This window comes from Sapajus apella, unplaced genomic scaffold (assembly GCF_009761245.1).
Source record: "Sapajus apella isolate SASKATOON/1434 unplaced genomic scaffold, GSC_monkey_1.0 scaffold56, whole genome shotgun sequence".
Classification (NCBI taxonomy): Eukaryota; Metazoa; Chordata; class Mammalia; order Primates; family Cebidae; genus Sapajus; species Sapajus apella.
This window is the reverse complement of record NW_022436996.1, coordinates 13,957,933-13,972,888: the sequence shown is the minus strand read 5'-3', so window position 1 is coordinate 13,972,888 and position 14,956 is coordinate 13,957,933. Positions and strand designations below refer to the sequence as shown.

Here is a 14,956-nt window from a genome sequence, read left to right as displayed (position 1 = left end):
AGGTCTTCAATTTTTTTTCTTTACTCACCTTGAAATGTAATTTTTGACAGTTTTTGTCACTTACAAATCTATTTTATGTTTGCTTTCTAAGATGAAGTCCTAGATTTCTAATTATAAATGGATAAAAGTGGAGCATCATATTTTTGTAGTCAGGGAATTCAGAGATTAAGAAATTTCAAAAGTGTTATTATTAGGTTATTTTACTATGAATTCAGAGATAATAAGGAGGGAAAAATGAGTATCCAACAAAGAAGTAAGCAAACTCTATGATTAGAAATTGGATCTAAAAGAAGAGATTCAAATTTCATAGTTAATCTTCTTTGATAACAAAATCTTCCCCACTTAAGGAAGAAGAGGTTTTCTTTTCCTCAATGAATACGAACATCTATAGGTTCCATTACGGCCAAAACCTTCAAGAAGATGTTTATAATCTGAAAAACCACATCATTTAATATTAGATGGGCTACCTGGTATAAACGACCTCATAAAGCCCCTGCCACTCTGAGGTTCTGGAACTTACTGATTTATGACTTGGGTTTGGTCCTCAGAGGCTCATGGGTAGAGAAAACCAGACAAGGATGCATGAATTCATTCTGCTTGGATTGTCCAGTGCCTGGGAGACTCAGGTCTTCCTCTTTGTCCTCTTCCTGGCCGTGTATCTGGTGACTATACTGGGGAACTTCCTCATCCTCCTCCTTATCAGGCTGGACAGCAGGCTCAATACACCCATGTACATTTTCCTTGGTGTCCTGTCATTTGTGGACATCTGTTACACCAATAGCACTGTCCCACAGATGCTTGTTCACTTTCTGTCAGCCCGGAAGTCCATCCCATTCCACAGCTGTGTGCTCCAGCTGTGTGTCTCCCTGGCAATGGGCAGTATGGAGTTCTTCCTGCTGGGGGCCATGGCCTATGACCGCTACGTGGCTGTGTGCCACCCACTGCACTACACAGTCATCATGCATGGGGGGCTGTGCCTGGGGCTGGTGGTCGGCTGCCTAGTGGCTGGTTTCATGAATTCCCTGATGGAAACAATCATCACCTTCCAGCTTCCCCTGTGCCACAATGTTATTAATCACTTTGCCTGTGAGACGTTAGCAGTGCTACGGCTCGCCTGTGTGGATGCCGCCTTCAACAAGGTCATGGTGGCTATTTCAGGGTTTCTGGTGATCCTGCTTCCCTGTTCCCTGGTCCTATTCTCCTATGCGCACATAGTGGCTATCACTCTTCACATTCCTTCTGCCCAGGGACGCCGCAAAGCCTTTGGGACCTGTGCCTCGCACCTCACTGTGGTTTGCATGTGCTTTGGGGCTACAATGTTCACCTACATGAGACCTGCGGGTGGCTCCTCTGTGGAACAGGAGAAGATGGGTGCCCTCTTTTATGCTGTCATGACTCCAATGCTTAATCCTTTAATCTACAGCCTCAGGAACAACGATGTGCAGAGTGCCTTACAAAGAGCGTTGGAAAAATTTAGTGAAAAAGGATAAAGACTCAGTGAATCTATCCTCTCCTCCAGCAGTCCAAAGAAAGACATTACAAACAAAGAAGAAATAATTGCTATGCCTTTTCATGTGTATTCTTTGTTAAACAACTTCTAAATACTTTTTAATTTGTGTTGCTGTTATAAATGACATTTTATTTTATTTTTCTAGTTGGTTATTGATGTACAGATATTCCATTGATTTCTTTCTTACTTTTTTTGAGAGACAAAGTCCGACCTTGTCTTCCAGGCTGGAGTGCAGTGGCGAAATCATAGCTCATTATAGCTTCGAACTCCTGAGCTCAAGAGTTCGAGGCTATAGTGAGCCATACTCCTTGCTCAGCCTTCCAAGTAGCTGAGACTACAGGTGTGTATCACCATGCATTGCTACATCTTTTATTTTTTGTAGAAACAGGGTCTTGCTATGTTGTCCAGGTTGGTCATAAACTCTTGGCCTCAAGCAGTCCTCCTGCCTTGGCCTCCCAAAGTGCTGACATTACAGGAGTAGTCATTGATATCTGTAAGATGGTCTTGTGTCTAGTTCTCTTATTAAAGCTAATAGATTGTTACAAAAATTTTCCTAGATATATAATCTTATCATCTGTAAATAGTGATGATTTTGCTTACAGTCTTTGTAAATGTTAATTATTTTCTTTTCCTATAGCATAGGCCAGGACCTCTAGTGTTCTAATTGTAGCCATGAGAATAGGTATATTTTCTTATTCCTGATTTAAAGAAATGCATCCAGAGATTCTCCATCTAGTACACTGCTGTGGATTTGGAATATTTAACCTTTACCAAGTTAAGAAAGTTCCCTTCTAGTTCTATATTTTAATGATTTTTTTAAATGGACAGATAAATACTTTGTGAATTGGTTTTTAATCCATTTATTGAAATCATCATATAAATTTTTCACCTTCAGTCTATTAACATAGTTAATTACATTGGTTAATTATTTTATGGTGAGCTATACTTGCATCCCTTGGGAAAAGCCATATTTTATTATGATATATTATTTTAAAATACATTGGATTGCCTTAGCTAATATTTTATGTTATATTATATGTTATATAATATTTCTTATATTTATGTTATATTGCATTTATGTTTATATTATACAATATTTTTATATTTATATTATATATTATATATAAATATATTACATATAATCTATAATTACATTATTATATATTATATTATATATAATTATATAATATTATATTATAATCCCTTTGCCTAGCTACAATCTTATTGCTTTATAGAATAAATACTATACATGCTCACAGAATGAGACTAGCAGACATATGAATCAGAAGGGCAGAGATAATCCCAAGTAAAGACCAACCTGTAAAGCATGGAATTTAACAGCAATAAATATTTATTTTCCTTCTCAAGGATCTTCTGCATGTTAACTGTCCAAACGGTCAAGTAGTCTCACCTAGGCTATAAATAAGGCTATAGAATGCCATATACTGCATTAAAACTTAGAAGAAAGAAGTGGAAATTGGATACTGATGAACAGAAGACAGTTGATACAATTTACATATCTTTAAAAGATCCAAGATATTCAATAAACAAATTAATAGAAATCATGAGAGCTCAGCAAGGAGGTTAGCATTTCTATACCCAAGCAAAGCTATAAAAATAATGAAACTATCCCGTGTATAAAACAACATAAACCATAAAAGAACTATGAAATAAATCTAATGATACACATGTAGGGCCTTTAATGAGAAATATCTAATGGTTTTTTAAAAGATATTTTAAAAAGTCCTAAAATAAATGGAGTGATAGCTGCTTCTGGTAGAAAAGCAATTAATATCACAAAAGTCAAATTTTCTCAAATGAATATGTGAATTCAAGGAAATAGCAATCCAAACCTAGAATACACTGTTAAAAATGGTACTAAATAGATTGATTTAAAAATTTTCCCGAAAGGAAAGCTATCAAGCAAGAGTAACTAAAAAGTTTGTGAATGAGAGAGGAGTGAAATAAATGAGAAAGTACCTGCTCTATTCCATATCAAAGCATATCATGAAGTAAATATAATTAAAACTATGGTATTGGTGTAGAGAAAGACAAATGCATCAATGAATCAAGATGCAGTCCTAAAAGAAACTTTCATATATGGGAACCTAATATAACATATATTCATAACCTCAAATAAATTTAGAAAAATATGTACTGAAAAAAATGATGTTGGTACAAATGTCTATACTAAAAGGACAAAGAGATTTCATGTTTTTGCTTATACACCATAGAAAAAAAATTCTTAAAATCTGAAGGTGAGGAAGTGTATTTTACAAATGAGTTTCTATTTGTTTCCTGCTAGAAGTGTATAATGCTAAAAGAATAAGAAATGAGATAATAAACTCACAAAGTAAAGAATACAGTACGTAATTTAAAAACATATTTAATGAGAGATATCAGCAACATTTTGGAAGATAGAAACCAACTTTTTTCTTTTCCCTGGCCTTGCACTCCTTTTGGCTTTTATTTTTAAGATCCAGAGCTACCTTGGGCTCTAATGAATTTCTCTCTCCAACTCCAGCACTCACAGGGGTGGTGAGCTCTCTTTAGGTAGATTGTTAATTGTGCTTAGAAAGTGATTCTCAGATCATTGGCCAGGAAAAGATACCACTGCATTAGCTTCATAACAAGCCAGGGAGAAGAAATCATAAGCTGGCTTTCCCAGGGCAATGCCAGGTAGCTGAGCAGACAGTAAGGGCAGCCTGCGTATTAACAATGCACACACATGGAAACCTCCACTCTCACCCTTGGGGAAGGGGAGAGAGAAATGCATTGCAGTTCTACAGGTTTTGCTGCACAATCCTTAAAATCCTCACTGGAGATCTATCATTAATGATTCTGAGAAGTAAAATTTCTAAGTTAAAAACCAGGATAAGACCTGTCTTCCTTCAAGTAAAAACAAGACAAAAGTTATAAGAAGGTTATAGAAGTGGTGGTAGAATTCCAAACCCAGATAGCAAGCAGCCCACTATAAAGTGATATCTCTCTGGGAACTGGTATGAAAAAGTCTCCCTGCCCATGCTCAGACCAGATTATGCACATAGAGCATTCCAATGGTCTCCTGAGTTGCCTGGACCAGGCGGTATTGCTCAAATGGAAGTTGAATTGGAATGAGGAAGTTGAGATTTAATCACATCTACAAGCCCATAAAATGGGATAAAAGTTCTCTCCATCCAAAGGTGGCATCACTGAAACGTAACCCCCTTGAGAAATTAAACTTTGGTGAGCCCCTTCCCATGCTCCAGAGACAAAGAGATAAAACTTCTATTTGCAAAGTTGAATGTAGGTTAGGATAGTGGGTGCATACGTGACCAGACAAAGCGGGGTCGGGGGGAGGGTGAAAATAAAAGAAATCCAATAAACAAAATATAATTGGCCTCTGGAGATTTCATCCCCAAAGTTAGAGAAAGTTATCTGTTCCAACTCTACTTACTTCAAATTCCACGACTTTCCCAGCCCTGCCATCCTTCCAAGTCACAGAGCGGCTTTCTTTATTCTCCATGGGTGAGTCAGGAATTTTCCTTGATTCTTCAACATTTAATTATCATCGTGAATGATGAAACCTGGTTCCTGTAATCCCTGGCTTCTCCCATATTCTTCAGGCCTGAGGGTATGGTGGCTTGATAGGGTTGTCCACCAGTGAAAATCTGTCCTAAGAAAATGTGTTCTGGGTATTCAAATTAGGAAGCCAGAACTTTTCAAGTGATTTAAGTGTTCCCAGCCTTTAGGACGGGCCTAAGCTTCCTAAGGACTGAGCACCAGGTCCTTTTTCCTTTATGACCATTGATTCTTTCTTAGAGAAAAGTTAGAGTTTTCACTTCCACCCATAGGTAACTTATCAGTAAGTTCCTTCATTTGTTGATTCTTATTTACATTTCAATATCCACTTCCCTTTCCCCGTTTACTCATTTTGCATAATTTTCTCTTTCAGGTATTTATCAATCTATCTATTTATTTATTTAAACTTGGAATAATTGTTTTGAGAAAGGTATGTAATGTGTATATATCACAGTATGTGAAGACGTTTTAAACTAAGATGGAATTTACACACATAAAATTAACAACATCAAAGTGTACAATTCAGAGACATTAAGTGCATTCACAATATTAAGTTTCCATGTTTGTATGTGTACAGGGAAGGAGGCATGAAAAGAAGTGTGTGGAAAGCTTGGGCACGTGTATATGTCTGTATGTGGAAACCAAAGGGGGCACCATGGAGAGCATTCTTGTGACTATGCAAAGAACCCCTGGTTCTTTCCTACCTGTATGGGGATTCTGAGGTAACCACATGGTCACTCAACATTATACCTCTGCCTTTGGCATGATCAGCAAGTAACCTGGAAACATAGCCCCCTTTTGATTCTAGTGTGACAGTAACTATTTACATAAATAGTGGGAAATATGTTGGCATGATCTATAAGCTCTCGCCACTAAAAAGAATAAATTCTAAGTTCCTGATGGGAAACAGCTAAGAAGGGACAAATATTTCCAACCAGGTAAGACCCTTCAGGACAGGATCTCTTACCTGTCCTCACCTTTTTCTTGTTTTACCTACACAAAACTATGCTGAAGTTCAAATTTTCCTCTGAAAGCTAATTTTTAAATATAAGTACTCACCTTTATCTACTTCTTATTTAGTTCACTTGTGATTAACAAGTTAAAATTGTATATATTTATGGTGTACAACATGATGTATTTATGGTGTACGTGTTTTGATACCTGCATATACTGTGGAATGGATAAATTAAGCTAATTAACATATGAATTGCCTCATGTACTTATCATTCTTTTGTGATAAGAATACTTAAAATCTACTCTGTTAGCAATTTTCAAATATATCAGGTATTGTTATTACAATACAGAATCACCATGTTGTACAATAGATCTCTTGAATGTATTCCTCCTGCCTAATTGAAATTTTGTATTAGTTGACAAACATCTCCATTGTGTTCCCATTATTTTCCATAATCAGAGCATTTTAATTTTCCTTAGAGGGGAAAAACAGTCTCTCCAACATGTACCCACTGTAAGCTGTTGTGCTCATTACCATATCAGACATGAAGGACAATTACCTTTTCAAGTGTTTAAAAGAGGCTAGTTATCCATATACAGCAAAAAGAATCCCTAAATGGGGAAAATGCTGGTGTTTTTTCTCTTTGACCTGTTGCCCCTGAGGCTCAAAAGCCAAACATCACCTTCATGGGCAAGTGGGAAGAAGTGTACTCTCATAAAATGTGACTCTTGGAATAGTCAGTCTCTGAACTGAATGAGATTGAAACTAGAAATTCAATTTGTCTTCTTGATACATCTCCTGATTTTTACATTCATTTACTCCTCTGCCTTTAAACTAGACTTGTCCAACCCACAGCCCGTGGGCTGCATACAGCCCAGGATGGCTTTGAATGTGGCCTAACACAAACTCATAAACTTTCTTAAAACATTATGAGATCATTTTTTGCAATTTTCTTTTTAGTTCATCAGCTATCATTAGTGTTACTGTATTTTATGTGTGGCCCAAGACAATTCTTCTTGCAATGTGGCCTAGGGAAGCCAAAAGATTGGACACCCTGCTTTAAACAGTGACTATCACTGTGCATGACACAAGGTCACACTATAGACAGGAGTGGCACAATGCATGCACAACAGATTATCAGGTAATCCTTGGTTTCCTACTGACTCCCACTTTCTAGGCATAAGACCTCCTTTTTTCACTTGCAAAATATAGATAACAAGCAAAAGTTTGAAATGAAGTTGTTTATTATATAGTGTAAAAACATACTCATTTTGGTATGTTTTTAGTTTTATTTGTGATATATATGTAAATAGATGTATATTTAGCATAAGGACTGGCACAGAGTATGTGCTCAGAAAACAGTGTGTAAGCTTACCTCAATGTCATATAGACATCAGCGCAGTCACAACTTAATTCTTCTCTTAACATTCTTTCCACCCCATGAACTTTTGACTTTGCCTCACCAAGAGTACTTCGGGAGCTTGCTTGTTTTCTTCCCACCACTTTCTATAAAAATAGTAGACAAAATTGAAGAAAATTTTCTGAAACCAAATCTGACCATTCAGTGGTTTACTGGGCAATTGACTCGGGTAAGTTATTTGAAACAATTTTAGTAAGAAACAGGTTTTGCTTTGACTTTAATGCCTGCCACCTTTAAATATATCAAATACATTTTATTTGGGGGGAAAAAACCCCAAATTGATGACATTGTTTCTGAGAAAAAACAACATGGCTTGAAGTATAAATACTCTCCTTTTGCAGAGATTTTTGGAGAGAGGTAGAAAAATACCACAGTTACATTATGACTAGGGTAAAGTCTTGGAACACTAACCAATTGTTGGAAGTAAATCCTTTATGTACTTTTGCAAGATTCTCTCCAAGACCTCAGGCTCTGTCTAAATTCATTGGTTATGAATCACTTCCTTCAGTAACTAAGCAAACATTTTATGTTTTATTTTGGGGTTAAAAAAACTACTACTAGTGTGAGGTGATATCTTCTTGTGAGTTTTATTTGCATTTCTCTGATAAATAGTGATGTTGAATATTTTTTCATATACGTGTTGGCCATTTGTATGTCTTCCTCGGAAAAATATCTATTCAGTTCCTTTGCCCATTTTTAACCTTTTTTTGGGCTACTGAGCTGTGGAAATTTCCTGTATATTTTGGATGTTAATCCTTTACCAGATATATGGTTTGAAAATATTTTATCCCATTCTATAGGTTGCCTTTCTATTTTGTTGATTGTTTCCTTTGCTGTGCAGAAGTTAAATAAAGTGGTTTAAAAAAACCCAAAAACCAAACTACTACCTATGTCACAATGTCCTAGAATTAAAGCCTTATCTTCTATCTTTCTATCTTCACTGGTGAGGACTGATCCATTTTCTACAAGAAATGAATAAACTATACTATCCCTGAGAAAACATCATTATTGAGTAGTAATCTGACATCACTAAATGCTTCATTAAGTTCACCTTGTGGGGGATAAGAGATTAATTTTAGCAGTTATGTGTATCTTCTCTTTGTGTAACACCTGATCCTAGAGGTTGGCCGCCTTCGGTTGGTCTTGGCTTACTGGAGGAAGCCTTTCCACTTGACACTCTAAAAGTAAAAGCGCAAATTACAGAAAGCAAACTCAAAATTGTTTATACAATATCTAAGAACCTATTAAAATTGTTCATATCATGGATGCATTCCACTGAGAAGGGTTGAGCAGGGTTGTGTCTGAGATGTCCAAAGGAGAAACCCAGTAAACAAAAAGAAGTTAGATGGTAGTGAACAGCAGTCAGAACTCAGGCATAGCTTTCATGTGGATAAAAAACTTTCTCATTTCTTCTGTAATAACTACTAAAATGAGTAAGACTTTAAGTCTAAATACTGCATTAATTTCCTTCCCCTATTTAAGAGCAGATGTTCAGGAGAAGAAATTATATTCCAATAAATAGAATTTTAAGAATGTAACTTCCTTTTTCTTTGATTTCCCTGCACAGTTGGGTCCCACTGTGGTCCTCACACCTGGATGCATTGTTCAAGCCGAGTTTGGATGGTGATTTGGCTGAGATATTCTAGGGGGACTTTAAGTTCAGATGGGCAGGCTCTTCATATGCCCTGCAAATCATCTTCCAATCCTTCATTTCCATGACTGGTTATTTTTCCATCTTTAGTATGGTCCTTGGAAGCTCAGGGGTCAGGAAAATAAAAACCAGACATGGGTGAGTGAGTTCATTCTGCTGGGGATTTCCAGTGATTGGGGCATTCAGGTCTCCCTCTTTGTCCTGATCCTGGCCATGTATTTGGTTACTATTGTAGGAAACACCCTCATTCTCCTTCTTATCAGACTGGACAGCAGGCTTCATACCCCCGTGTACTTCTTCCTTAGTGTTCTGTCATTTGTAGACTTTTGTTACACAAACAGTATTATCCCACAAATGCTGGCCCACTTGATCTCAGCTCGAAAGTCCATCCCATTCTACAGTTGTGTGCTCCAGCTCTATGTTTCTTTGGGATTGTGTGGGTCTGAGTTCTTCCTGCTGCGGGCCATGGCCTATGACCACTACGTGGCCATGTGCCACCCACTATACTACACGGTCATCATGCATGGGGAGCTGTGCCTGGGGCTGGCAGCTGGCTGCCTGGTGGCTGGCTTCTCAAATTCACTGATGGAAGCAATAATCACCTTCCAGCTTCCCCTGTGTCACAATGTTATTAATCACTTTGTCTGTGAGACCTTAGCAGTGCTACAGCTCACTTGTGTAGACATCTCCTTCAACAAGGTCATGGTGGCCATCTCTGGATTTCTGGTGATCATGCTTCCCTGTTCCCTGGTCCTATTCTCCTATGCTTACATAATTGCTGCCATTTTGCACATTCATTCTACTCAGGGATGCTGCAAAGCCTTCAGGACCCGTGCCTCTCACCTCACTGTGATTTGCATGTGCTTTGGAGCTATCATCTTCACCTACCTGGTGCCACAGTTGGCCTCCTTGGCAGAGGAGGAAAAATGATGGCTCTTTTTTATGGGGTGGTGCCACTCATGTTGAACCCCTTGATCCACAGCTTGAGAAATAAGGAAGTTATGGCTGCTCTCCAGAAAGTTTTAGAAAGACGCAGATAAAAGGTCATGACTCTAAGAACCTCTTGTTATCTATCATCAGAACCAAAAAGGAGATCAGATCATTGTAGACAGAACTCCCACACTTATACTAAAAGAAGACTATTATGGTCAAATCTTTGCATTCGAACAAAGTATTCCTCCAAACGCTTAATACATTTTTTTTATGTAGGCCAATACTTGAAAATATACATGTTAGGGATCAATGAGATAGCTTCTTTGTAGACATCTTCTCTCAGATATTCAGTGATTTGGGGGCTTCATCTGCCCATTTTTGGTTTTATCAGTGTGTCAATGTATAAAGGAATGATCCCCAGCTTCATCAGGCAGACCTAACTCCTGATCCTTGTTCTGTCTCTCACTACCTGTGCTCTCTGGCAAGTTATTGAAATAACATATGCGTTAGTTTTCTTCTTTGTTAGATAAGAAAATTGTACCTAACTTCCAGAGTGGAAGCTACTTTTAATGTGATATTGATGGAAAGACTTTCCTCATGAAACAAACAATAAGGATAGGGAAAACTTATTAATGCATTTATTTCAATGGAGTCAGACTGTGAGAGGCGGAAAATGTGAAGAAATCCTGGTCTAAACAAAATAGACATTAATTTAGAGTTAGGCTAGGTAAGCCTGCCTAACTTGAAGTTGTAAGAATTGAGGCTTGTTCTGCTTATAATACATTATTCTAGTATGTAACTTCTACCTCGTAGTTCAAGAAATGGCTTGAATTTCAGTCAACACATTCACATGCTGCCCATCAAAAATAAAGAAAGAGGCTGGGTGGGGTGGCTCATGCCTGGAATCCCAGCACTTTGGAAGGCTAAGGTGGGGGGAATCACTTAAGGCCAGGAGTTCGAGATCAACCTGGCCAACATGGTGAAACTCTGTGTCTATTAAAAATACAAAAATTAAGCCGGGCGCGGTGGCTCAAGCCTGTAATCCCAGCACTTTGGGAGGCTGAGGCGGGTGGATCACGAGGTCAAGAGATCGAGACCATCCTGGTCAACATGGTGAAACCCCGTCTCTACTAATAAAAAATACAAAAAATTAGCTGGGCATGGTGGCGCGTGCCTGTAATCCCAGCTACTGAGGAGGTTGAGGCAGGAGAATTGCCTGAACCCAGGAGGCGGAGGTTGTGGTGAGCCGAGATCGCGCCATTGCACTCCAGCCTGGGTAACAAGAGTGAAACTCCGTCTCAAAAAAAAAAAAAAAAATACAAAAATTAGCCAGACGTGGTGGTGCATGCCTGTAGTAGCTACTTGGGAGGTTGAGGCAGGAGAATTGCTTAAAACCCGAGAGGCAGAAGTTGCAGTGAGCTGAAATAAAGAAAATAAAGAAAAGAGGAAGGAGCATACCCACTTCCTTTAGAGACCTTATTAAAAACTCACACAAAAAATGCTGCATAAATTCTACTGGCTGATTAAAACTTAGTTACTTGGCCACTCAAAGGTGACAATGTAATTGTTAGTAATCATGTGCCTAAAAAACAATCAGAGCTTCTGATATTAAGAAGGAAAGGGAGAATAAATATTGATGGATCTAATAATTTGTGACCATAGTACTTGCAAGAAAATTAAGCACATCTACTTAATGAAAGATGAGGTGATAGGACAGCAGACTGAGATACAAAAGGATCTAAGGATTACAGGTAAAGTAGGGACATACACACACAAACTATTTCAGATTTTAAAAGGCCATTAAAGCAATAAACAGAAAAAAATAATAATATGTTAACAGTAATCTGTTGTTTGGAATCCAAAACTGATACAGACAAAAAAAAAAAGATACAACATATGGATAATTGGTATTTCTGATGAAAAGACTGAATAAAAAATACTTTTTACTTTTAACTATAATTAATAAAAATGTCATTTAAATAAAGGAAGCATTTGTTATTTAGATGAAAGAGCCTTGCCAGTTACCTGAAAATTAAAGGAGAGTAAAAATATTTATAGATATATTGGTAAAAATGACTGAATTTCAAGTATAATGAAGGGATCAGAAATATTTAGAAAACAAAACAGAAAAGTCACTTAGAAAAACGTTAAGTGCATTGATTTTCTAGTGCTCTATAACAAATTGTAATAAATTTATAAGCTTAAAAGAACACAAATTTATTATCTTAACATTCCTGTTGGTGAGAAACATAGCTGGATTCTCAGCTCAGGGTCTCACTAGGCTCAAATCAAGGTGTCAGCTGGGGTTGTGATCTCATTTGGGACCCAGGATCCTCTCTCAAACTCAGCAGTTGTTGGAAGAATTCATTTTCTTGCATGTATGTGACTGAGGTATCCAATACCTTGCTTGCTGCTGGCTGGTGACTCCTCTAAGCTCCTGGAAGCCACCCTCAAGTCCTTAACACATGGCCCACTCCTCTCACTACATGGTAGCTTGCTGTGTCAAGAATGACAGGAGAATCTCTGTCGTGTCAAATTTCTCTGATGGCTAAGAAAGTCTGGACACTTTTGAAGTCCCCACTTGATTAGGCCAGGCTCACTCAGGATAACCTCCCTTTTGTGTAAATCCAGTTCAGCTGATTAATTACATCTTCAAATTCTGTTTTTCCATATACTGTAACATTATCACAGGGAAATCCCATCATATGTCACAAGTCCTGCTCATATTGAAGGGGAGAGTGTTGTACAGGGCATGTACACCAAGAACTGAGACTCTTGGGGGCCAGATTGGAATTCAGCCTATGACAGCTATAATGGGTCTTTGAAATATTAATGATAGGGATGATAATATCTTTCTACAGAATCCTGAGCATACAAATTGTTAAATAAAAATTGCATACCTATTTAAGCCATCATTCATTTTTAAAGGTGACAGAAATATACATTTACATATGTAAAAATTCGACAAATTTATTACCCATATACCCTTCATGATGACTATAAAAGCTCTAACAAAAATGTAGAAACAACTTTCGATGGCTTAAAATAAAATGCTGGGAGGCATGCAAGTTAAGTTGTGATAGGACAGGCAACAAACTAACGCCTTTTAAGTAGATAATTGAGTTTTTTAAAAGGCTGCAAATTGATAAGGCAGCCACTCCAGCTCAATCACAAAAAATGGCAAGTTGCAACTTTACTAACTGGCCACGTGGGTGTTCAAACCAGCCAATGAGGCAGCAGGAGAAGGACACGAGTCTCACTCTGGCCTGTGCAGAACTGTAGTCCCTGCCACTGCCTCACTCCTGTGCTCTGTGCTGCAAGCCAGAGCATTTTTCTACACTTAAAATGCTACCAGAAGTTGGAAGTTCAGTTGGATACACCCCTTCAGACAGGGGTTGGGGGTGGACAGTTGTAGTGGAAGCTTTCATTTCCATCAACTTCTCTTAGCATTTCTCAAAGAGATGGAAGGTCTTCTTCAAAGAGATGGAAGGTATATTCCCATGCCACTGTCACCTTCCAGCAAAGTGTCACAGATGTGCTCTATCATGCTGGCTGTCATGTATGGTGGAGGTCTCATCAGTAGTATCCTGGAGAATAATTCGGCAGTCGTTTGGTCATGATTGTTGGTGTTGTCTGTCAGGCTGTGGCTTGGTTGTGGCTTCTCTCTGTAACATTATACAGGAACTTTACTTGGGTATTGGAATCATTGGAGGTCTTGGGCTTTCCTTTAATTGAACCTAGCTCTGCCCATGATTGGCAAGCGTTTCTGTATGACGTGACCACTGGCCAACAGACTGGCCACGGCAGGCAGCCTCTCTACCCTGACTTCCTTGATCAGGCTTTCTTTGGTATCTATGAATGGAAAGGAAACTTCCTAATTCTTGGTGGCTTCCTACTAAACTGCTGTGTAGCTGGAGACCTTATGTGGCCAATAAGGTCCAAGCCAACAAAGGCAGGAAAAGAGGTCTAAAGAATTCCTTCAGGAAGCTGAAAAATCTGATGCAAAAAAGGTGCAGGTGATGCAAATACAGATCTTACTGGAGGACACCCCAAAGAGAAGAAATGATCAGTCTTCCAAACAATTAATACATTCCTGGACTTATCCCTATTTACTCAGAGAGGTTTTTTGTTGTACTTCTCTGGAAATGTGCTCACATTTTTCTGGACTCTTTACACCTTTGGCCTTTCTGAGTAATTATGGCAAGAATCAGTATCATTCCAGGAGAAGTCTGCCTTTCTTCTTTCCCTTCTGGCTTTTGTTGACATACAGCAAGGCCTTCTCTGGGACTTGCAGCCTCCACAAAGTGGATAAGGCCTCAAGTTCTAAAGTTCAGTATTTATTGGCTGCTTCTATTATTGTAAATGGAATGTGTCATTTACTAACACCTTCATCCACCAGCTGTATTGAGTTCTGTGTCTCTGTGAGATCCTTTGGATTTACCTTTGTGGCTCAGTTCCATATTGTTTGAAACACTGATGGACTTCATTGGACCCAGAGGCTCTCCAGCACTGTGGGTTTGGTTACCATTGTGGGATGCTACTTTATCCTCCTGGGGCCACCACTTTTAGGTCATCTCAATGACATATGGAGATTACAAATAGACATATGGGCATATGGCATAATCTTAATTATTGCAGGTGTCTAGCTCTTCATTGCTGGGTGATAGGTATCAATTATCAACTTTTGGTAAAAGAACAGAAAGCAGAGGAGGAGCAGGAAAAGGAAAGAAAGAAGAGCAGCATAGATATTACTGAGAAGCTTGAAGAAGTTACTAAAGCAGAGGAATTCCCCAACTAGAAAGGCACAGAAGGAGGCCTCAAAGAAGAGGAGAGTCCACCCTATATTTATATGGCTAAAGGGTAAATGGAACAGTTCATGACCCAAGATATCTGAAAATATTCTACTGGCCTGGAATATACCAGTGG

At 38.3% G+C, this 14,956-nt stretch overlaps 2 protein-coding genes across 2 annotated transcripts; both read left to right on the top strand.

Moving 5' to 3' along the window:
• The first annotated feature begins 554 nt into the window (after window positions 1-554).
• Window positions 555-1,644, top strand: LOC116527927 (olfactory receptor-like protein OLF3). The gene has a single exon (XM_032245145.1). It carries the CDS (start codon window positions 555-557, stop codon window positions 1,488-1,490), a length of 936 nt encoding a protein of 311 aa, XP_032101036.1. The 3' UTR covers window positions 1,491-1,644.
• Window positions 1,645-9,310: 7,666 nt separating this feature from the next.
• On the top strand, window positions 9,311-10,027 carry LOC116527933 (olfactory receptor-like protein OLF3). Its single transcript, XM_032245150.1, has one exon. The coding sequence runs from the start codon at window positions 9,311-9,313 to the stop codon at window positions 10,025-10,027; it is 717 nt and encodes a 238-aa protein (XP_032101041.1).
• The last annotated feature ends 4,929 nt before the right edge of the window (window positions 10,028-14,956 follow it).